Below are 23741 nucleotides of genomic sequence, written 5' to 3'. Positions count from 1 at the left end.
TGTGATGCTGCTCATTTCCTGCAAGCCTTCTTATGGCCAGACTGGTTTACATCATCCATGTGAGACAGGTTGCAGTCTCAAAATTGTTATGTCATCACTTATTATTTAAAGGGCCTCTGTTCAGTATGCTTTGCCCTTGCGTTGTCTCAGACCTGTTTGTGAGTTCCAGTTCCTGTGTATTGCCTGTCTGTCTGACGTCCCTCCTGGTTCCTGATCCCTGGCTTGTTCCTGACTCTGCTGTTCTCCTTGTTTCTGATTATGGCTCATCTGACTACTCGCTTTGGCTCCTGACTCGGCTCGTCTGACTATTCGCTTTGGCTCCTGACTCGGCTCGTCCAGTGATGTGCAGTCACTAGAGGCAGGTGAGGCAGTGCTTCACCTCTCATATGGGCAAAAATATATTTTTTTTATTGGCTTTAAAAAAAAAATTGTAGATTTTTTCCCCCAGCATTTTTTTTTCTCACAGCTATATGTTGTGCAATGAATAGGCACAAGCAGGTCTGCCCACCATTACACAACATGCTGCGCCATCTACTGGATGCAAGTGGTTAAGATCATTGCATGGCCCATTAACTGCTTATTTGAGGCAGTCCTATTTGGGCTGAACCAATCCAGCGAGAGGCATTAGTAAGTGGAACTTAGGGTTGGGGCTGGATGTAAAATCATATAAAACAAAACAAAAACGGAAAAAACAACTTTCATATATTTTGTTGCTGTCCTGTGAACCTGCTAGCTTTGCTAAAGTGAAAAAGAGTTCTGTTCTTCCCCTCTAAGTGCAGTGGAATGTGCCACTGTCACTTCCTGAATCCTTACAGAGCAGGAGAGAGGCACAGAGAGCAGTGTTTCACCCACATCTTATTAAAGTAAGTTTTTACTGAAAGATTCTGTTAGTTAAAATGATAATTTAATGAATGTGGTTTAGTGTTTGTTTACTCTTTTATAGCAGGGTCGTTTTTGTATTTTGTTTACTCAAACTTTACACCCACTAAGTTAGCAGCTTGCCTCTGTACTTCACACTAAATTATAGACTAATTTTCTGAACTCTCTGTAGCTCTGCTGTTTTATTACTTTAAAATGCAGTGGTCCCCCCCCCTTATCTAAATATGCTCAGTAGCTGCTGATTGGTGGCTGCACATAGATACCTCATGTGATTGGCTCACCCATGTGCATTACTATTTCTTCAACAAAGGATATCTAAAGAATGAAGGCGTATCCTAGCCACTGCCTCACCATCCTCTGACGTCACTGCACGTCACTGGGCTCGTCTGACTACCAGCTCTGGCTTTGACTCCTGGCTTGTTGTTTGACTTGTGGACTTTTTATTATTTTTTGTTATTAATAAAGGTGTGATTATTTTTGCACTTCTTGTCTCAGTCTGATTCCTGGCACCCTGACATTACGCAAGGGCCATGAATCCTGATGGTGCTAATAATCCACCTTTACCTACCATCATTTCCAGGATGGATGAACAGGATCACCGCTTGGATCAATTTGCACTAGCCCTTCAAACTCTGCTGACTCACACTGCACATTTGGACCAAAGTGTCCCGCAAGTTATGGCTGCTCCTGTTTCCGCTGCTGCACCTAGTCCTACCAGGAGCATGTCCGGTTCTGCACCTCTACCTCATATCTCAGCAATATGGAGGCGATCCTATTCAGTGCAGAGGGATTTTGAACCAGGTGGGCATTTACTTTGAGATGTTACCTCAGGCGTTTCCCTCTGACAGAGCTAAGGTGGGATTTCTCATCTCTTTACTCTCTGACACAGCTCTTGCCTGGGCTAATCCCTTGCGGTAGACTAATAAACCTGTGATTTCAAATTACCCTGAATTTGTGGCCTCCTTTCAAAGGGTATTTGATGTTCTGGCTCGCTCCTCCTCTACTGCTAAACGACTCATGTCCATTCAGCAAAGTACAAGATCTGTTGCTCAGTATGCCATTGAGTTCCGTATGCTTCCCGCAGAGGTAGGTTCGAACAATGAAGCCCTTGTTGCCGCCTTCTTTCATGGGCTCTCTGATGCGATTAAAGATGAAGTTGCTGCCAGAGATTTACCAGAGGATCTCGAGGCATTGATGTATTTTTTGATCCTAATTGACATCAGACTCAGAGAGAGGCCCTCTATCAAGGAACGCTTGCGGAAGCCTCCTGTTCCGTTGTCTCCTACGTGTTCATTCCTACCCATGCCTCCTGGTCCCGAGTCACCAGGTACTGCTGAGCTGATGCAGTTGGGATTCACGCGTCCCTCCGTGGTGGCGAGGGCTTTAGGAGGAGGGAGGGGCTCTGCCTCTATTGTGGGTTACAGGGCCACCTTTTAAAGTCTTGTCCTACATGTCCGGGAAACGCTCACACCTAAGGTCCTGTCAGGGGCAGACCTTGGGTGGTTTATCCTTGTCCCCGGAACAGCTAAAGGAGAAAACTTTGGTCACAGTTGTCCTTTCTTGGGTGGACTCCTCTATAGTCACCAAGGCTCTTGTTGACTGCGGTGCTGCTGGCTATTTCATTGACAGTGCTTTTGTATCAAAGCACTCCATTCCTGTTTTGCCTCGGTCCATTCCGCTTGCTATTGAGGCCATTGATGGCAGGTCCCTTCAGCCCGCACTCGTTACTCACGAAACCACTTCGTTATCCTTGGCTGTTGAGGCTCTCCATTTTGAAACCCTCCAGTTCCAGGTGATAAACTCTCCACATTTTCCAGTTGTTCTGGGTTATCCATGGCTCCAAAAGCACAATCCCAGTTTCGACTGGTGCAGGTCCAAAATTTTGTCATGGTCTCCGCAATGTATTTCCACTTGTCTTCAGAAACCAGTTAAAGTCTTGTGCACTTCTTCGGTATCTCAATTGCCAGAGGAGTACCGAGAGTTCCTAGACTTTTTGACAAGGTGCGTGCCGGTACGTTGCCTCCTCACCGGTCTTACAATTGTGCCATAGACCTGCAGCCCGGAGCCATTCCTCCTCCGGCTGGGTTTACCCTCTGTCTGTTGCGAAGAATTGTGCTATGGAGGAGTATGTTGCCAATGCTCTGTCGTGGGGGATCATCCGCAAATCCTGCTCTCCTGCAGGGGCTGGCTTCTTCTTTGTGAAGAAAAAGGGTAATGCTTCTGCTGTTTTCCAGGAATTTATTAATTATGTCCTACGAGATATGTTGCAACAGTGTGTTGTGGTGTACTTAGACAACATCCTCATACACTCACCCACACTTGAGGCTCATCGTTCCGATGTTACACAAGTTCTTCAGAGATTACGCAAGAACAGCCTGTTTTGTAAACTCGTGAAATGTGAGTTCCATCAGACTCAAGTAACCTTCCTAGGTTATGTTATCTCCGTTGCAGGGTTCTCCATGGATCCTGACAAGTTGTCTGCAGTTCTGCAGTGGCCTCGCCCAGTTGGTCTTCGGTCTATTCAATGTTTTTTGGGCTTCCCCAATTACTATAGAAAGTTTATTAAAACCTTTTCTTCCTTGGTCAAACCTATCACAGACATGACCCGTAAAGAGAATGATCGACTCCATTGGTCACCTACTGCCATTAAGGCTTTTTATAGTCTTAAGATTGCCTTTGCTGCCGCTCCAGTTCTGGCTCATCCTAACCATGTCCTGCCTTTCGTTCTTGAGGTCGATGCGTCTGAGACTGGAGTAAGTGACCTCTTGTCTCAACGTCCTACTCCTGACGGTTCCTTGCATCCGTGCAGTTTCTTCTCTAAGAAATTGTCTCCAGTGGAGTGCAATTATGAAATTGGCAACAGGGAATTATTGGCCATAATTTTGGCACTCAAGGAATGGAGGTATCTTCTCGAGGGTACTAGCGTAATAGTGCTCATTCTTACTGACCACAAGAATTTAAATTATCTATCTGAAGCAAAACGTTTGTCGGCCAGATGGGCGCTATTTTTGTCTTGGTTTAATTATGTGGTCTCCTACCTGCCTGGTAGTAAGATTGTTAGGGCTGATGCCCTCTCTCGACAATTTTCACCTCTGTCCAAGGAGGAGTCTGTACCTACTCCAGTTATACCTCCTGACCATATTTTGGCTACCATATGTACTAATTTGACTTCTCCCTTGGGGGAGGAGATCCTGGCTGCACAAACCAATGCACCTTCTGAGAAACCTAGTGGTAAGTGCTTTGTTCCTGAGAATCTTCTAACTAAACTTTTGCACACTTAACACTATCCTAAAGCCGCAGGTCACCCGGGCAAGAACCAAAGGATTTGGTCTGTCACTTGACAATTCTGGTGTCCAGGTCTTCGTTCTGATGTTGTTGCATATGTTGCCTCCTTCTCAGTTTGTGCACAGAATAAGACTCCTCAATGTCTTCCTGTGGGTCTTCTTCAACCTACTGCTAATGGTGAGTGTCCTTGGACACATCTTTCCATGGACTTCATTGTTGAGCTCCCTGTTTCCAGTGGCAATACTGTTATCATTATGATGGTTGACCAAAATGTCACATTGCATTCCCTTGATGAAGCTGCCTACCGCTCAAGAGCTTGCTTCCGTCTTCCGTTTACATGGGTTACCCAAGGAGATAGTGTCAGACCGGGGGTAGCCAGTTTGTCTCCAGATTTTGGCGTTCCTTTTGTGCTCAAATGGGGATCCAGCTTTCCTTCTCCTCAGCATTTCACCCTCAATCCAATGGGGCTGCGGAACGGTCTAATCAAACTCAGTTGCAATGTCTCAGATCACCACAATAATTGGTCTGAACTGTTAACTTGGGCAGAGTTTGCTCGTAATAGTGCTAATAATGCTTCCTCCCAGTTATCCCCGTTCATGGTGAATTATGGGTTTCAACCATCCTTGTTGCCCGATTCATTCATGTCTCAAGGTATTCCGGCTTTGGAGGGTGCAGATTCAGGATTGCCTTCATCGTTCTATGCAGTGCCAAAAGTTCCAGGCTGATCGTAGGCGTTTGCCCGCGCCTTCCTACCAGGTTGGTGAGAGGGTTTGGCTGTCCTCCGTAACTTGAACCTTCATGTGCCTTCCAATAAACTGGCTCCCCATTATGTTGGTTTAAATCGAATACTCTGACGGGTCAATCCTGTGGCCTACCCTCTTGACCTTCCTCCTGCAATGCACATCTCCAATATTTTTCATGTCTCCCTCTTGAAACCATTGGTTTGTAATCAGTTTACCACTGTGTTGCCTCATCCCCGTCCTATCTTTGTTGACAACCATGAAGAATATGAGGCCAGCAGCATTATTGACTCTCGTATGTCCAGGGGCTGCGTACAGTATTTGGTTCACTCGAGGGGCTATGTTCCCGGAGGAGCATTCATGGGTTCCCTCCTCTGTGCCTTCCATGCCTATTTCCCTAATAAGCCTTTTGTCCTCCTGCGGGGGAGGGGTCATTGAGGGGAGGTTTTTTCCCTGCCATTTTACTCACCTCTCTTGCTGAGTCTGGTGCAGAGTGTGTGATGCTGCTCATTTCCTGCAAGCCCTCTTATGGCCAGACTGGTGTACATCATCCGTGTGAGACAGGTTACAGTCTCAGAATTGTGATGTCATCACTTATTATTTAAAGGGCCTCTGTTCAGTATGCTTTGCCCTTGCAATGTCTCAGACCTGTTTGTGAGTTCCAGCTCCTGTGTATTACCTGGCTGTCTGATGTCCCTCCTGGTTCCCGATCCCTGGCTTGTTCCTGACTCTGCTGTTCTCCTTGTTCCTGATTCTGGCTTGTCTGACTACTCGCTTTGGCTCCTGACTCGGCTCATCTGACTATTTGCTTTGGCTCCTGACTCGGCTCGTCTGGCTACCAGCTCTGGCTTTGACTCCTGGCTTGTTGTTTGACTTGTGGACTTTTTATTATTTTTTGTTATTAATAAAGGTGTGATTATTTTTGCACTTTTCGTCTTAGTCTGATTCCTGGCACCCTGACAATAGATCTAGACCAGTCGACAAGAGATTCTCTCCCGTGGTGGCTTTCTCAGGACCATCTGTTTCAGGGCACATGCTTCTGGAGACCTTCCTGGGTGAATGTGACCACGGACGCCAGCCTGCTGGGCTGGGGAGCAGTCTAGGACTCATTAAAGGCACAGAGACTATGGTCTCGGGAGGAGTCTGCTCTCTCCATAAACATCTCAGAATTGAGAGCGATTTACAATGCTCTGATGGCTTGGCCTCAATTGTCTTTAGCTCTGTTTATCAGGTTTTAGTCGGACATCACCTCAATGACTTACATTAACCACCATGGACAAACTCAGAGTTTCTTAGCCATGAAGTAGGTGGCACGGATTATTCAGTGGGCGGAAGCTCACAATTGTCTATCTGCCATCCACATTCCTGAAGTGGACAACTGGGAAGCGGATTTCCTGAGCAGACAGACATTTCATCCTGGGGAGTGGGCTGTCCATCCAGAGCTGTTCTCCAGGTTAACCCCCAAATGGATGGTGCCATAGTGGGATCTGATGGCGTCTCAGCAGAACGCCAGCTTCCATGGTACGGTTCAAGGTCAAAAGATCCTCAGGCCACTCTGATAGATGCTCTGGAGGTTCCTTGGGATTTCGGTCTAGCATACCTGTTTCCTCCGTTTGTGCTCCTTCCAAAAGTTATTGCTCGTATCAAACAAGAGAGAGCATAAGTAAATCTAATAGCTCCTGCATGGCCTCGCAGGATCTGGTATGCAGACCTAGTGAAGATGTCATCTTGGCCGCCTTGGAGGTTTCCTCTGAGGAAGGATCTTCTAACTCAGGGTCCATTTATCCATCCAAATCTCGTTTCTCTAAAGCTGACTGCTTTGGAGATTGAACGCTTAGTTCTGTCTAAGCATGGATTTTCTGAGTCGGTCATTGAGACCATGATCCAGGTTTGCAAGCCTGTTACTCAAAAAATTTACCATAAGGTATGGCGTAAATACCTTTATTAGTGTGAATATAAGGGCTAGTCTTGGAGTAGAGTCAGGATTACTAGAATTATGTCTTTTCTCCAGGAAGGTCTGGAGAAAGGGTTGTCAGTCAGTTCTCTGAACGGTCAGATTTCTGCATTATCTATTTTGTTACACAAGCATCTGGCGGATGTGCGAGAAGTTCAATCTTTTTGTGAGGCCCTGGTCAGAATCAGGCCTGTGTTTAAACCTGTTGTTCTTCCTTGGAGCCTTAATCTTGTTCTTAAAGTTTTGCATCGGGCTCCGTTTGAGCCAATGCATTCCATAGATATTAAGTTGCTATCTTGGAAGGTTTTGTTTCTTATTGCTATCTCTTCTGCTCTGAGAGTTTCATGCGGATAAGGCGGTTCTTCATACTAAATTGGGGTTTCTTCCTAAAGTAGTTTTGAATAGAAATATTAATCAGGAAATTGTTGCTCCTTCTCTCTGTCCCAATCCTTCTTCTCATAAAGAACGTCTGTTGCACAACTTGGATGTTATGCGTGCTCTAAAATTCTACCTACAGGCGACTAAGGATTTTCTGTAACAAAAAAAGAGTGCTTTACCCCTGCAATTATTTAGGAAAAGTTCTCACTGAATAATACAGGCACGATTTTCAACCATTCATACTTTATCTTTATTGGTTTAACTATTCAATCATACACGTTTAAAAACACTTAAACTCTCTAGATATCAATATATAGCATAGATGTGTGAATAATACTTCTGAGTATCATGTATCTATATGTGAAACATTGTACTTGGTTTGTATAATATCAAGTAGTCAGATACAAACATTATCTTTTGGAGACGGCTTTTAAAGGGACAGTAAAGTCACAAAAAATCTTTCATGATTTAAATAGGGCATGTCATTTTAAACAACTTTCCAATTTACTTTTATTACCAGTTTTGCTTTGTTCTCTTGGTATTCTTAGTTGAAAGCTAAATCTAGGAGGTTCATGTGCTAATTTCTTAGACCTTGAAGACTGCCTCTAATAGGAAAGCATTTTGACAGTTTTTCCCCACTAGAGGGCGTTAGTTCATGTGTTTCATATAGATAACATTGAGCTCTGGCACGTGAAGCTCCTAAGAGCAAGCACTGATTGGCTAAAAATGCATGTCTGTCAAAAGAACTGAAATAAGAAGGCAGTTTGCAAAGGCTTAGATACAAGGTAATCACAGAGGTAAAAAGTATATTATTATAACTGTCTTGGTTATGCAAAATTGGGGAATGGGTAATAAAGGGATTATCTACCTTTTTAAACAAAAAAAATTCTGGTGTTTACTGTCCCTTTAATAAATTCAGAAATAATGCAGTAACAAGAGCACCTGTCAATATGTGGAATGTTAGGTTATGAGATTAAAGCTATCTAGCTAATACTCTATCTGTAATTATAAAGTCCTTGCTTGCACAGTTAACTTTAACACAGCTGCTCAATGTAATAGATTCTGTCTGCTTGAACTCTCTCGATATTAATATATAGCATAGGTATGTGAATAATACCTCTGAGAGTCATGTATCTAGATATGAAACATTGTACTTGGTTTGTATTATATCAAGCAGTTAGAGAAAAACAATATTTTTTGCAGCCGGCTATTAAGAAATTCAGAAATAATGCTGTAACAAGAGGACATGTTATATGTTGGATGTCAGATTGCGAGATTAAAGCTATCTAGCTAATACTCTATCTGTAACTATAAAGTCCTTGCACAGTTAACTTTAACACAGCTATACAGTGTAATAGATTCTGTCTGCTTTAGCCCCTTCTATAGCGGGGGGCTAGATTAACGTTTAACTGACTTGTTTCACTAACATAGCACAACGTCTGATCTCAGAATATAACACACATTTACAAGCTGAGGAAGCGTGAGCGAAACACGTGTCAGGGGTCTGGCTTCAGAGAGTCCATACTCTCATTTTTTAAAAGCTTACTCTCTATGATAACTGTTGATTGCCAATAGCTTGTAAATATGTGTTATATTCTGAGATCAGACGTTGTGCTATGTTAGTGAAACAAGTCAATTAAACGTTAATCTAGCCCCCGCTATAGAAGGGGCTTAAGCAGACAGACTCTATTGCACTGAATAGCTATCCTAAAGTTAACTGTGCAAGCAAGGACTTTATAATTACAGATAGCAGTATTAGCTAGATAGCTTTAATCTCATAACCTAACATTCCACATATTGACAGGTCCTCTTGTTACAGAATTATTTTTGAATTTATTAATAGCCGGCTATAAAAGATAGTGTTTATATCTGACTGCTTGATATTATACAAACCAAGTACAATGTTTCATATCTAGATACATGATTCTCAGAGGTGTTATTCACACAACTATACTAAATATTATATTTAGAGATTTTAAGCAGACAGAATCTATTACACTGAACAGCTGTGCTAAAGTTGTCTGTGCAAGCAAGGACTTTATAATTACAAATAGAGTATTAGCTAGATATCTTTAATCTCATAATCTGGCATCCTACATTTTAACAGGTCCTCTTTGTTACTGCATTATTTATGAGTTTATTAATAGCAGGCTCCAAAAGATGTTTGTATCTGACTGCTTCATATTATACAAATCAAGTACAATGTTTCACATATAGATACATGATTCTCAGAGGTATTATTCACACATCTATGCTATATATTGATATCTAGAGAGTTTAAGTGTTTTTAAATGTGTATGATTGAATAGTTAAACCAATAAAGATAATTACCATTAGTACTACTTTACCTACTATCTTGTGACTAAGAATTTTCGCCAGTCTTCTGCCCTGTTTGTGTGTTTCTCAGGAAAGCGTAAGGGTCAGAAGGCTATTTCTAAATCTATTTCTCTCTGGTTGAGAAGTATGATTCGTTTTGCTTATGAGACTGCAGGACAACAACCTCCTGAGAGAATTACAGCTCATTCCACTAGGGCTGTCTCCTCTTCTTGGGCGTTCAAAAATGAAGCTTCTGTGAAACAGATTTGCAAGACTGAGACTTGGTCCTCTCTGCATAATTTTTCCACATTTTACAAATGTAATACTTTTGCCTCTGCTGAGGCCTCTTTTGGGAGAAAGTTTCTTCAAGCGGTGGTGCCTTCTGTTTAGATCTGCCTGTCTTGTTCTCCTTCCCTGTTCATTCTGTGTCCTCTAGCTTGGGTATTGGTTCCCACTAGTAATTGAATGACATTGTGGACTCTCTATATCTGAGGAAAGAAAACAAAATTTATGCTTACCTGATAAATTTCTTTGTTTTCGGATATGGAGAGTCCACGACCCCAACCTTGATTAAGACAGTTATTTTTGACTAAACCTCAGGCACCTATACACCTTTGTGTTATTCATTTTCGAATGATTATGGGTAGGGGAGTGACACTTAACAGCTTTGCTGTGGTGCTCTTTGCCGCCTCCTGCTGGCCAGGAGTGATATTCACACTAGTAATTGAATGACGTGACTTCTCCATATCCAGAAAGAAAGAAATTTATCAGGTAAGCATAATTTTTTTTCTCTTCTCTTTCTAGTTCCTACAGCTGCATCTCAATGAGCAATGATAAACCCTGCATATACGTGTGGAGCTACTGGGAGGACCACAGCTGGAGACTCTGCATCTCCAACTGGATTGTCAAGATAGCTGAACGGCTGGTAAATCTGCCCTTACCCTGTTAACACCTTCTAGGATTTATTATTTTACCAAGGACAATACTTGTACATTACAACTACTTTGCATTTTGGGGCGTCAAAAGCTTATGATGATGATTAGTATTATTTTTATTGTTACCAATTATTTGTAAAGCAAAACAATGACATTGATTTATGATAAAACAAGTGCAGATACTTATAATAAAAAGTAAATAAACTCTTAGTTTAATAGAAAAGCAGCTGATCAAATACAAAAAAAATTGTCTATAGTTATTTATGTAGAAAATATAAAAAAATCTTACATATGACATATATACTGTATGTATAGAAATATATATATATATATATATATATATATATATATATATATATATATATATATAAATAATGGCTTAGGCTGTTGCTTCCTTTTATATTGCATTTCAGCATTTCAAGGGGTTTAAACAATAATCTATGTGAAGTAAATATTAAAAAACAAGGGTTCATTAATACAAGGGTCCTTTATTAGACCTAACATTTACTGTACCTTTAAATTCATATTTACTATTTCCTTTAATTCAGTTAAAATAAAGTGTTTCAAAAAGAATAATGTTACAGGGCAGAATAAAACAACATTTTATCTATTTTCGTATACGTCATTGCTGCATTTTCCATTCGCCCCATTAAAGGGAACATTTCACCATATGCAAATAAATGTGTTACGTTTATTTGAAAGATTAGAATCACTTATTGTAATAATAATAGTAACAATGATTATAATAAAATACTTTTTTTAATTTTCTGAGAATAAATGGTTATATTAAAGCAAACATTTTTTAATAATTAAAGAACTTTTCAGCTAACTTGTTACAACTTAAACTTTATTATTATTATTATCATCATCATGATCATGTTCTGCAGCTCAATAAACAAAGCTTCTTAATGCCATGGTAAACATTATAAAATGCAATTAAAAAGTGCTGCAGTAGACATCTCTGCCCATGAGTAGCTACCAGTCGTATGCAAAAGTTTAGGCACCCCTGACAATTTCCATGATTTTCATTTATAAATAATTGGGTGTTTGGATCAGCAATTTCATTTTGATCTATCATATAACTGAAGGACACAGTAATATTTCAGTAGTGAAATGAGGTTTATTGGATTAACAGAAAATGTGCAATATGCATCAATATGAAATTAGACAGGTGCATACATTTGGGCACCCTTGTCATTTTGTTGATTTGAATACCTGTAACTACCTAGCACTGATTAATTGGAACACACAATTGGTTTGGTGAGCTCATTAAGCTTTGAACTTCATAGACAGGTGCATCCAATCATGAGAAAATGTATTTAAGGTGGCCAATTGCAAGTTCTTCTCTTTGACTGTCCTCTGAAGAGTGGCAACATGGAGGCCTCAAAACAACTCTCAAATGACCTGAAAACAAAGATTGTTCAACAATATGATTTAGGGGAAGGCTTCAAAAAGCTATCACATAGATTTAAGCTGTCAGTGTCCACTGTGAGGAACATGGTGAGGAAATGGAAACAGGCACAGTTCTTGTTAAGGCCAGAAGTGGCAGGTCAAGTAAAATATTGGAGAGGCAAAAGCAAAGGATGGTGAGAACAGTCAGAAAAAGCCCACAGACCATCTCCAAAGACCTACAACATCATCTTGCTGCAGATGGTGTCACTGTGCATCGTTCAACAATTCAGCGCACTTTGCACAAGGAGAAGCTGTATGGGAGAGTGATGCAGAAGAAGCCTTTTCTGCACACACGCCACAAACTCACATTTGGACAAGCCAGCTTCATTTTGGAAGAAGGTGCTGTGGAATGATGAAACAAAGATTGAGGTATTTGGTCATAACAAGGGGCGTTATGCATGGCGGCAAAAGAACACAGCGTTCCAAGACAAACACTTGCTACCCACACAGTAACATTTGGTGGATGTTCCATCATGCTGTGGGGCTGTGTGGCCAGTGCCGATACTGGGAATCTTGTTAAAGTTGAGGGTCGCATGGATTCCACTCAATATCAGCAGATACTTGAGAATAATGTTGAGGAATCAGTCACAAAGTTGAAGTTACGCCGGGGCTGGATATTTCAACAAGACAACAAACCAAAACACTGCTTAAAATCTACTCTGGCATGTATGCAGAGGAACAAGTACAATGTTCTGGAATGGCCATCCCAGTCCCCAGATCTGAATATCATTGAAAATCTGTGGGGTGATTTGAAGCGGGCTGTCCATGCTCGGCAACCATCAAACCTAACTGAACTGGAGATGTTTTGCAAGGAGGAATGGTCCAAAATACCTTCATCCAGAATCCAGACACTCATTACAGGCTATAGGAAGCGTCTAGAGGTTGTTATTTCTGCTAAAGGAGGCTCTACTAAATATTGATGCAATATTTCTGTTGGAGTGCCCAAATTTATGCATCTTTCTAATTTCGTTTTGATGCATATTGCACATTTTCTGTTAATCCAATAAAGCTAATTTCCCTACTGAAATATTACTGTGTCCTTCAGTTGTTTGATAAATCAAAATGAAATTGCTGATCCAAACACCCAATTATTTATAAATGAAAATCATGGAAATTGTCAGGGGTGCCTAAACTTTTGCATACAACTATATATATTGCAGATTACTTTGTAAAAGGTTTGTGTGTGGAAGACAATTGAGCTTTTGAGCTCACAGGATACAGGGATTACAAAGGTAAGTATAGGAAATGTAAAAGAATCAGAGGTGAGAAATAAGACAAATACACCCGCATTCCCCAAATAGTAGTTTTTTAGGGAACACTTGAAGGTCAGAAAGTTTGGGGCTAGTGGAGTAAGGCAGAGAATTCCACAGAAATGTTTTACGCCCAGAAAACTGAAGATGGGAGGAGGAAAAAGTAGGTATTGGCAGAAGGGAGTTTGTATGATGATATTTGCAGACAACATCAGAGATATATGGGGGTACAGTGTTTTTAAGGGCTTTGTATGTTGGGTTGCATTCTGAATTCTATATTTGAGGCTAAGGAAAACCAGTGAACAGATTGGCAGAGAGGTGCAGAAGATGAGGAGCAATGTTTGAGGAAGGTCAGTCTAGCAGAGACATTCATGATGAATTGCAGTGGTAACAGATGGTAGACTGGGGAACCAGAGTGAATGTTGGTATAGTCAAAGTGGGATAATACAATACAGTGGGTTAAAATATTAGTGTTGTCATGTGCAGAAGTTTAGAACTATTTTAAGATGGAAGCATCAGGAACTGGCAAAGGAACGAGTGAAACTTCTAAGTCACGTATGACCGCAAAGCAGCAGCTTGGTGGGTGTTGATTTGATGACTGTCAAATTCAAGTATAGATCAGGTGCAAAGAGTTTGAGTTGGGTGTCATCAGCATTTAGATTATACTGAACTCCTTTGGACTTTGCTATTAAAAAGGGAATGGGGTCATGAACTGAGCCTTGTAGTACCTCAAACAAAAACTGTAAGGGGGCAAAGGATGTACCAGAGAATGATACATTAGAGAAAATATTGAAAATATTGTGTCACAAATGCCATGGGTTTGGAGGATTTAGAGAAGGAAAGTGTGATCACTAGTATCAAAGACTGCAGATTTATTGAGAAGGATTAACAGAAATGGGCCAGAGGTCAGACCCAAGTTTATTCAATTTAGCTCTGTTAGAAATGCAACCACCTAGTTAGAAAAAGCATAGCAAGCATTTCTAGTGAAATTCTTGTGCAATGCTGCCCCTGCTCACTGGTGGCCAATCAGCCGCTAGCAGGAGCTGTCAATCATCCCGATCGTATTTGACCGGTATGATTTTAATCAGCCACCTATAAGGTAGTGGACAGGTTAAGGAGCAGCGGTCATATGAAACGATGGGCCTCCGAAGCACCATCCGTTGCTTCATAAACGGGGCCCTAAGTCTGTGATTTCATGTTTTTTTCTCTTTCTCCACTGACTTTAAGAACAAGACTACAACATGCTACGTTTGCGAAGACATTTAGCAAAAACAGATGTCAATTTGTATTAGGTAATAGGGCAATACGGTCAATACCATTTTGAAACTGTAAACTTATTGTTACACTGAAATATTGCTATTAAATTAAATGCAATATTAATGTATGAAAATACAATAATATTATTACTTTTAATACTTCAGAATATTAATTAAGGTATCATATTAAATGAAAACAAGTCTGTGCTGCATTGTTACCGTACCACAGTTAGCACATATGTGTTTTATCTTGACTTATGTCAAGCTGTATTTCAGTTTTTCTCAGCTGGTTTGTAAGTTAAGTCAAATGACTTTGCACTGTTTAAAGTCGCTTATAATTGATTTGAAATTAAACAAATTTACAGTCAGTCAGAATAAAGTTAAAGCAAGTAAAGTTAAGGCAAGTTGGCAAACAAGTTAGATGAAACTGGCCCAAATTGGTTTTTATTTTCTTATATATAATTTTTTGTGACAAACCACTTTATAAAAAAGCTGGTTGAGGAGTCAACGCTTTGAGGCTATGGGGCATATTTATCATTGTGCGAGAGGACATGATACGAAGTAGCGTATCATGTCTGCCACATATCAATAAATGCATACGCTGTCGGCATTTATCATTGCACCAGTAGTTCCTGTGAACTGCTGGAGCAATGCAGCCCCCTGCAGATTCGCGGCCGCTAGCAGGGCGTGTCAATCAACCCAATCACATTCAATCGGGTTGATTTCTGTCAGCGGCCCCAAAACAGGCAGAAAAGTAATGGAGCAGGGATCTTTGATATATTTGTAAATATAAAGTCATCAACGTATGCTTATATGAAAGCTGTATGAGTGGAGCTATATAATTTTGTAGTATAGGACGTGGGTAACTGTCTTAAGGCTGTGACACTCTGCAAGCTATGTGGCGCGAGGCAAAGCAGCTGCTTTGCACCACGTCGCATTGCTTCTGAAGTTCAAATATTTCATCTCTGAGCGCTCAGTTACGCTACCTGACGCAGCAGAGTGCTCAGAGATGAAAAGACAGGACACACTGAGCGCGCACAACCGCATCTACACGCTGCGCGCCACTCCGCTTGCAGTGTGTTACAGCCTTTAATGTACAGTTGTATTTAGGTTGTGCTCTACCCTAGGTAGTAGGAAATGTGCTGTCCCTGAAATCTACCCAACAATTGTAGTCTGCAGTTTCCTCATATATTTCTCACAAATGGAGGCCAGAGGCCCATGGAGGGATATTGAACCCCTACTAGAGAAAAAGGCAAAGGCCTAGTTGGCCTAGCTCATAATTTATTTAAAGTGTCAAAACCCAGAACAATAGTTTATCTTGGTTCCAGTTTGTCAAGACTAACTTTGAGGGTTGACCAATAAGACACAAGCTCCGGATTTTTCTAACTCACTGGTTTTCAAACCTGTCCTGTAGCCTCCCTAACACGCCAGATTTTCAGGATTACCTTGGATGAGAGCAGGTAAAATAACCATCTATACTAATCAGCTGACTATTTCACCTGTGCTCAGTTCAGATATCCTCAAAATCTGGCTTGTTAGGGAGGCCCAGGGACAGGTTTGAAAAAAAAAAACAGAAGTGTCTCTGTGAGCTACATAAAAAGATAAAAAGAAAACATCTGACTTATTTGTCTCTGATCCACAGGAACTTGGAATTGATGAAGTGGAGAAACTTTCCAGGAGACCAAAATCCAGCCCTGAAGTTCGTCTTAAGAAGGTTTTTGAAGAATTTGTTGCTGGTTGCAGGTACATCCTTTGACAACATTTTATTTTAAATGGGTTAAACGATTTTAAGACATTTATGCAAATATTTTGCAATGCAGTGCTGAATTGCTGATTTATGGTATATATTAAAATATGATTTTAATATAACTTTAAGTGTGTTTGGGTGCAGTAACATCTCTCATTAAACCAATAATCTAAACTCCCCAGTTCCTATGTTATTCTGTTGAGCGCCATTCGCTTACAATAGAGATGTTTGTGAGTTTTAGGTTTCTCAGAATAACATAGGAACTGGAGATACTGGAAATGCTGGAGAGGGAGCCAAGTACATCTGCTACAGTTTTACTGTTAAATAATCTTTTCTACCTCAGTATAATAGCAGATCTACCTACTGTCCCTATTTGAGAGAGACAGTGGGACAGAGCTCAGAATTAGGGACTGTCCCTCTCAAATAGGGACAGTTACAATGGTCTGCTATTATACTGAGGTAGAAAAGATTATATAACAGTAATACTGTAACATAGGCCCTGATTTTCTGCATTTCCCTTAGTCCCACCCAAAGACCACCAAAACAAGCCCACCCACCAGCTACCCAGACACACCCACCAACTGGGCAGACGTATCAATGCTACCTATGCAACTATGATTCTTCCTGCCCCTGTCTGCAAAACAGCAATTGCTCCCCTCAACCTCCTGAGTCCTTAAAGGGACACTGACCCCCAATTTTTTATTTTGTGATTCAGATAGAGCATGACATTTTAAGCAACTTTCTAATTTACTCCTATTATCAATTTTCTTCGTTCTCTTGCTATCTTTATTTGAAAAGAAGGCATCTAAGCTTTTTTTTTTGTTCAGAAATCTGGAAAGCACTTTTTTATTTGGTGGATGAATTTATCCACCAATCAGCAAGGACAACCCAGGTTGTTTACCAAAAATGGGCCGGCATCTAAACTTACATTCTTGCATTTCAAATAAAGATACCAAGAGAATGAAGAAAATTTGATATTAGGAGTAAATGAAAAAGTTGCTTTAAATGTCATGCTCTATCTGAATCACGAAAGAAAAAATGTGGGTTCAGTGTCTCTTTAATACTTAGACACAAATGTTGGGAGATATGTAATAGAAACATCACTGTCCTCAAAAATAAAATAATTATAATCCTAGACAGCTATAGTGCTGAGAATGGACATTATTATCAGAAGGTAAAGAAACACACACTCCTATAGAATTAAGCTTCATGAGTTTTATATATATATATATATATATGTTTTATTTTTGGAAAATTGGGCAGTGGAACATTCTTTTTCTTTATATTAACAGCCCTGATATTTATACGGCAGTTAGAGAATGCACTGATTATTTATTTATTTATCTGGCTCGCTGTGAGAATGTTTGTAAATTGTGCACTGTGCATTTAATGTGTAAGAAAGTCTGTTTCTGCCCTATTCCCTCCAGACAATACTCTCTCAATGCCGGCAAAAGAACAATGAGTCGGCCTAATAATCTTGACCAGTGCAGAGTAAAGGCTCTTACACACAACGTTGTAAGTATTTGTGTTTTCTGTTCCCTCAGTCCCTCATTGCTGCGTTTGTATAATTATAAAAGAAGCTGTTGGCAAATATTAGATTTTATCTTATCTAGGAAGATATTTATTTTAATATGCAGCTGATTTGTTAGATTGAAAACACATTGCTTTATAAATCAGATTAAATACTTACTTTTTTTAGTCTTAAAGGATAACTTTTTACAGATTTGTACTAAAAAAAAAAGTATTCCCTCCATCTCTCTATATAGAAACATATTTTTCTAATATTTCTTTATTAAGAAGGGACTGGACATCACTATTCCGTATTCTCTTTACTCTTTTTGTTGTGGATAATATTGCACAATTCATTTTGTTAGCAGTATATGTCATTTAACATTTTATTTATTTTTTTGTTCTATCAAAAGTTGATACCATTGAAAATAACTTTTCTCTTCTACTCCTTCCTAATATGTCTCTTAAGTAATAGAAAAAAATTAGAGATATGTGGGTAGATTTAACAAAGGCCGAATGACCTTTGTTCACCTTGTTTTCGCACGAGCCTTCAGGCTCGCCGGAAACAGCAGTTATGAAGCAGCGGTCTAAAGTTCTGGTGAACTGCTTGTGCAATGATAAATGCCAACAGCGTATTCAGTGATGTCTGTCGGACATGATACGCTACAGCGTATCATGTTGGACAGACATTGGTAAATCTACCCCATGGTACAGAAAAAGAGGAGAGATTCTGGAGAATCTTTTGAAAAACATTCATGATCAATGATCTTTATTGTCTTTCATTTTATTAGACTTTGTGAACAATATTAAATGCTAAATATTATGGTATTAAAGGGCCATTAAACACTTTGGGATGGTACTATAAAATGATAAATCGTATATCTAAAAAAACTCAGCAATATACTTTCATTATTTATTTTGTCCCATTTTCCTGTAATTCCATTTTGAAATTGTGAGCTTTTCAGTTTCTGCTAGAAATAAAAGTGCAGAACACTGTTATATTCCACACAGCCATTGGCTGCACACTCTAGTGACCTATTTATAACTGTCCCTAATTGGCCACAGCAGAGAAAGTAACCTAAGTTACAACATGGCAGCTCCCATTGTTTTATAGTCACTAAAACTTTACACTTATTTTGTCAATATTTAAACAGCTAATGAAACTTTAAAAAAAAAAATGTACATGTTATTCTCAGTATAATCTTTTCTTTGAATGCATCATTCTATCTAGCAATTATTTAGTGTTCAATGCCCCATTAAGGTCCAGCTCCTTATTTATTATTGCTGTGCAAGTAATTTTACTTCACCTATGCAAGGGGACATCAAAGTAAAAATTTAACAGAATATGCAATTTTTTTTTTTTTCTATTATCAAATTGGCTTTGTACTCTTCCTTTGCTGAACAGCATACCTAGGTAGCCTGCTCTGCATTTTACACTGGGAAATCATGTAGCTCGCAAACAGCTAGATTACGAGTTTTGAGCACTACAGGGAAATTAACGACCGCCACAAAAGCGGCAGTATTTAACCTCCCTATAGAGCTGCTATTACAGGTTCACAAAAAGCAGGCTTGCGCGGGCGATATGGTGGCATGGAGCTCCATGCTTCACCCAAATACAAGCGATGCTTTGACGTGCTCGGCACGATTTCCCCATAGACATCAATGGGGAGAGCCAGCAAAAAAAAAGCCTAGCACCTGGGATCAAGGAAACAAAAGCTCCGTAACGCAGCCCCATTGATGTCTATGAGGAAAGAAAAAGTTATGTTTAAACCTAACACCCTAACATAAAAACCACGTCTAAACATCCCTAATCTGCTGCCCCTAACATCCCTGCCACCTACATAAAACTATTTACCCCTAATATGCCGCCCTTAACATCGCCGCCCCCTACATTACAGTTATTAACCCCTAATCTGCCTCCCCCAATGTTGCCTCCACTATACTAAAGTTATTAACCCCTAAACCTCTGGCCTCCAACATCACTAACACTAAATGAATATATTAACCCCTAAACCGAACCCTAACACCCCCTAACTTAATTAATTAAAATCAATCTAAATAAATCTTTTAATTATTAACTAAATAATACCTATTTAAAACTAAATACAAACTTACCTGTAAAATAAAACCTAAGCTAGCTACAAAATAACTAATAGTTATATTGTAGCTAGCTTAGGTTTTATTTTTATTTCACAGGTAAGTTTGTATTTATTTTAACTAGGTAGACTAGTTAGTAAATAGTTATTAACTATTTAATAACTACCTAGCTAAAATAAATACAAGGTTACCTGTAAAATAAAACCTAACCTGCCTTACACTAAAATCTAACATTACAATAAAATAAATTAAATTTAAATAAATCTAATAGCCCTTTCAAAATAAAAAAAGCCCAAGCCTACACTAAACTGCCAATGGCCCTTAAAAGGGCCTTTTGCTGGGCATTGCCCCAAATAAATCGACTCATTTACCTGTAAAAAAAATACAAACAACCCCCCAACAGTAAAACCCACCACCCACACAACCAAACCCCCTCCAAATAAAATTCTATCTAAATAAACTTAAGCTAACCATTGCCCTGAAAAGGGAATTTGGATGGGCATTGCTCTTAAAAGGGCATTTAGCTCTTTTACATTGCCCAAACCCTAAGCTAAAAATAAAACCCACCCAATAAACCCTTAAAAAACCTAACACTAACCCCTGATGATCCACTTACAGTTTTCGAAGACCGGACATCCATCCTCATCCAGGCGGCAGAAGTATTCATCCAAGCTGGCCGAAGTCTTCATCAAAGCTGGCAGAAGTCTTCATCCAGACGGCATCTTCTATCTTCATCCATCCAGCACGGAGCGGGTCCCTCTTCAAGACATCCGGAGCGGAGCATCCTCTTCTTCCGATGGTCAACGTAGAATGAATTTTCCCTTTAAGGTATGTCATCCAAGATGGCGTCCCTCACATTCCGATTGGTTGATAGAATTCTATCAGCCAATAGGAATTAAAGGGGAAAAAATCCTATTGGCTGTTGCAATCAGCCAATAGGATTGAGCTTTCATCCTATTGGCTGATCCAATTAGCCAATAGAATGCGAGCTCAATCCTATTGGCTAATTGGATCAGCCAATAGGATGAAAGCTCAATCCTATTGGCTGATTGCAACAGCCAATAGGATTTTTCCCCTTTATTTCCTATTGGCTGATAGAATTCTATCAGCCAATTGGAATGTAAGGGACGCCATCTTGGATGACGTACCTTAAAGGGAACCTTCATTCTACGTTGACCATCGGAAGAAGAGGATGCTCCACGCCGGATGTCTTGAAGATGGACCCGCTCCGCGCCAGATGGATGAAGATAGAAGATGCCGTCTGGAGGAAGACTTCTGCTGGCTTCGATGAGGACTTTGGCCCGCTTGGATGAAGACTTCTGCCGCCTGGATGAGGATGGATGTCCAGTCTTCGAAAACTGTAAGTGGATCGTCGGGGGTTAGTGTTAGGTTTTTTAAGGGTTTATTGGGTGGGTTTTATTTTTAGCTTAGGGTTTGGGCAATGTAAAAGAGCTAAATGCCATTTTAAGGGCAATGCCCATCCAAATGCCCTTTCAGGGCAATGGTTAGCTAAGAGTTTATTTAGATAGAATTTTATTTGGGGGGTTTGGTTGTGTGGGTGGTGGGTTTTACTGTTGGGGGGTTGTTTGTATTTTTTTTTACAGGTAAAAGAGCTGATTTCTTTGGGGCAATGCCGCGCAAAAGGCCCTTTTAAGGGACATTGGCAATTTAGTGTAGGCTAGGTTTTTTTTTATTTTGAAAGGACTTTTTTATTTTGATAGGGCTATTAGATTAGGAGTAATTCATTTTTATTTTTGATAATTTTGTTTTTTATTTTGTGTTATTTAGTGTTTATTTTTTTTGGTAATTTAGATAATTGTATTTGATTAATTTATTTAATTGTAATGTTAGGTTTTATTGTAAGGCAGGTTTGGTTTTATTTTACAGGTAAATTAGTATAAGATAGCTACAATATTATAACTATTAGTTATTTTGTAGCTAGCTTTTATTTTATAGGGAAGTATTTATTTTTAAATAGGAATTATTTAGGTAATAATTGTAAGTTTTATTTAGATTTATTTTAATTATATTTAAATTAGGGGGTGTTAGGCTTAGGATTACGTTAGGGTTAGGGTTATGCTTAGGGTTAGGGTTACGTTAGGGTTATGTTTAGGAGTTAATAGGTTTATTATAGAGGCGGTGTGGGCGGACGGCAGATTAGGGGTTAATAATATTTAAATAGTGTTTGTGATGCAGGAGGGCGGCGGTTTAGGGTTTAATCATTTTATTATAGTGACGACAATGTCGGGAAGCGGCGGAATAGGGGTTAATATTTTTTTTACAGTGGCGGTGATATCAGGAGCAGCAGATTAGGGATTAATACATTTATTATAGTGTTTGCGATGCGGGAGGGCCTCAGTTTAGGGGTTAATAGGTAGTTTATGGGTGTTAGTGCACTTTGTGACAGTTTAGTTATGAGTTTTATGTTACAGCTTTGTAGCATGAAACTCATAACTACTGACTTTAGATGGCGGTACAGATCTTATCAGTATAGGGTGTACCGCTCACTTTTTGGCCTCATCGCAAAACTCGTAATACCGGCGCTATGGAAGTCCCATTGAAAAAAAGGACTTTTCTAAAAGTGCGGTACTGACGTTGCGTGATGGCCAAAAAAGGTGTGCGGTACACCTATTCTGACAAGACTTGTAATAGCGGCGTTAGTGAAAAAGCATTGCTATGAAGCATAATGATGCTTTTTCACTCATGACGCAAAACTCATAATTTAGCTGATATTGCTGCATCCTGTGACAGAAGCAGTGCACTTTCTCAGATTTGTCTTTTTTAACCAGCTGTACCTTGTACTTAAGTTTAGCTCATATAATAGAGAGCAGAGGGTTGCATTTTTGCAGGTTATTGTGCAGTTTAAAAGTTACATAACAGTTATAAGCTACAAAATGGCGGCGCTCAGTGTGAAGATACAGAGCTTCACTAACTAATTCTTGTAAGGGGTTAAGATAAGAGAATAACTTTGAAGACAGCTGTATGCGCAGAAGGACAAACAATAGTATGATGAGTAGTAACCATTATACCGTAGTTGTACTCAGCAGTTTAATGTTCCTTTTTATTATCAGTTATTTGTAGAGCGCCAACAGATTCCGCAGCGCTTAAAGGCACACATTTGTGCGGTAAAAAACCCCCACTCTTTTATGTCTCTTTTGTTTTGTTTTTTGAACGTTGCCTCAAAAATTTCAATAAATGTTATTCAAAAAATAAACATAAAAGGTAACCTAATGTCCAGTCTGCTCATGTGTACAGTTTTCTATAAATTCATACACTTGCTTTTGCCTATTGCCATTTTATGCATTGTTATGTTTTGTTATTTAGAACATTTTTTGATTTTTGAATGAACAAATGCACTAACAGTAATTATGTTAACCCACCTAGATCTTAAATGCTAAGCGAGGACTAAGGGCGAGTCGGAAACTGAACAAGTTTAATGTGAAAGAGAAGATAATTGATGCCAAAAGAATTTTAAAAAATATCAGATTTTTGGCCAAAGAGGTAAGGTCAGCTGCTCTGATCCCCAATATTTGTGGGGACATTTTGTAGAATGACCCACTCAGTTTATGTAATATAATAATACACCATCGAAATGAACAGGTATAGAGACAAAGTCTGATTTTCGATAATAATAATTATTTGAAAAAAAAAAAAAAAAAAATATATATATATATAATATTTAATTATAATCCTTATTATTATTATTATTAATAATAATAATAATAAATAATAATAATGATAACAATCATTATCATCATAATATGAAAAATAATACATTACATGCAATATTATAAATGATCTTCAGCCTTCTCTAAAATACTGATGTTTTGAATAAGTAGTAAAAGACAAATAAACAGGATACTGTTCTCAGAAAAATTCTTATTTGAACATGTTTTTTTTTAAACAGAAAAAATGTTAAGTAAAACCTTTTTAAATTTAAATA

At 39.3% G+C, this 23741-nt stretch overlaps 1 protein-coding gene across 1 annotated transcript in view; it reads left to right on the top strand.

Moving 5' to 3' along the window:
* LOC128663152 (fer-1-like protein 4) overlaps nt 1–23741 on the top strand; it is a 284642-nt gene that overhangs the window by 184759 nt on the left and 76142 nt on the right. The window contains exons 18-21 of the mRNA XM_053717349.1: nt 10357–10477; nt 16088–16188; nt 17620–17707; nt 23183–23299. Of these exons, the coding sequence (XP_053573324.1) occupies nt 10357–10477; nt 16088–16188; nt 17620–17707; nt 23183–23299 (427 nt within the window). The remainder of the gene's footprint in view (nt 1–10356; nt 10478–16087; nt 16189–17619; nt 17708–23182; nt 23300–23741) is intronic.

Source organism: Bombina bombina, chromosome 1 (assembly GCF_027579735.1).
Source record: "Bombina bombina isolate aBomBom1 chromosome 1, aBomBom1.pri, whole genome shotgun sequence".
Lineage (NCBI taxonomy): Eukaryota > Metazoa > Chordata > Amphibia > Anura > Bombinatoridae > Bombina > Bombina bombina.
Note: the sequence above shows the minus strand (reverse complement) of the source record. Positions and strands in the feature narration are given on the sequence as shown.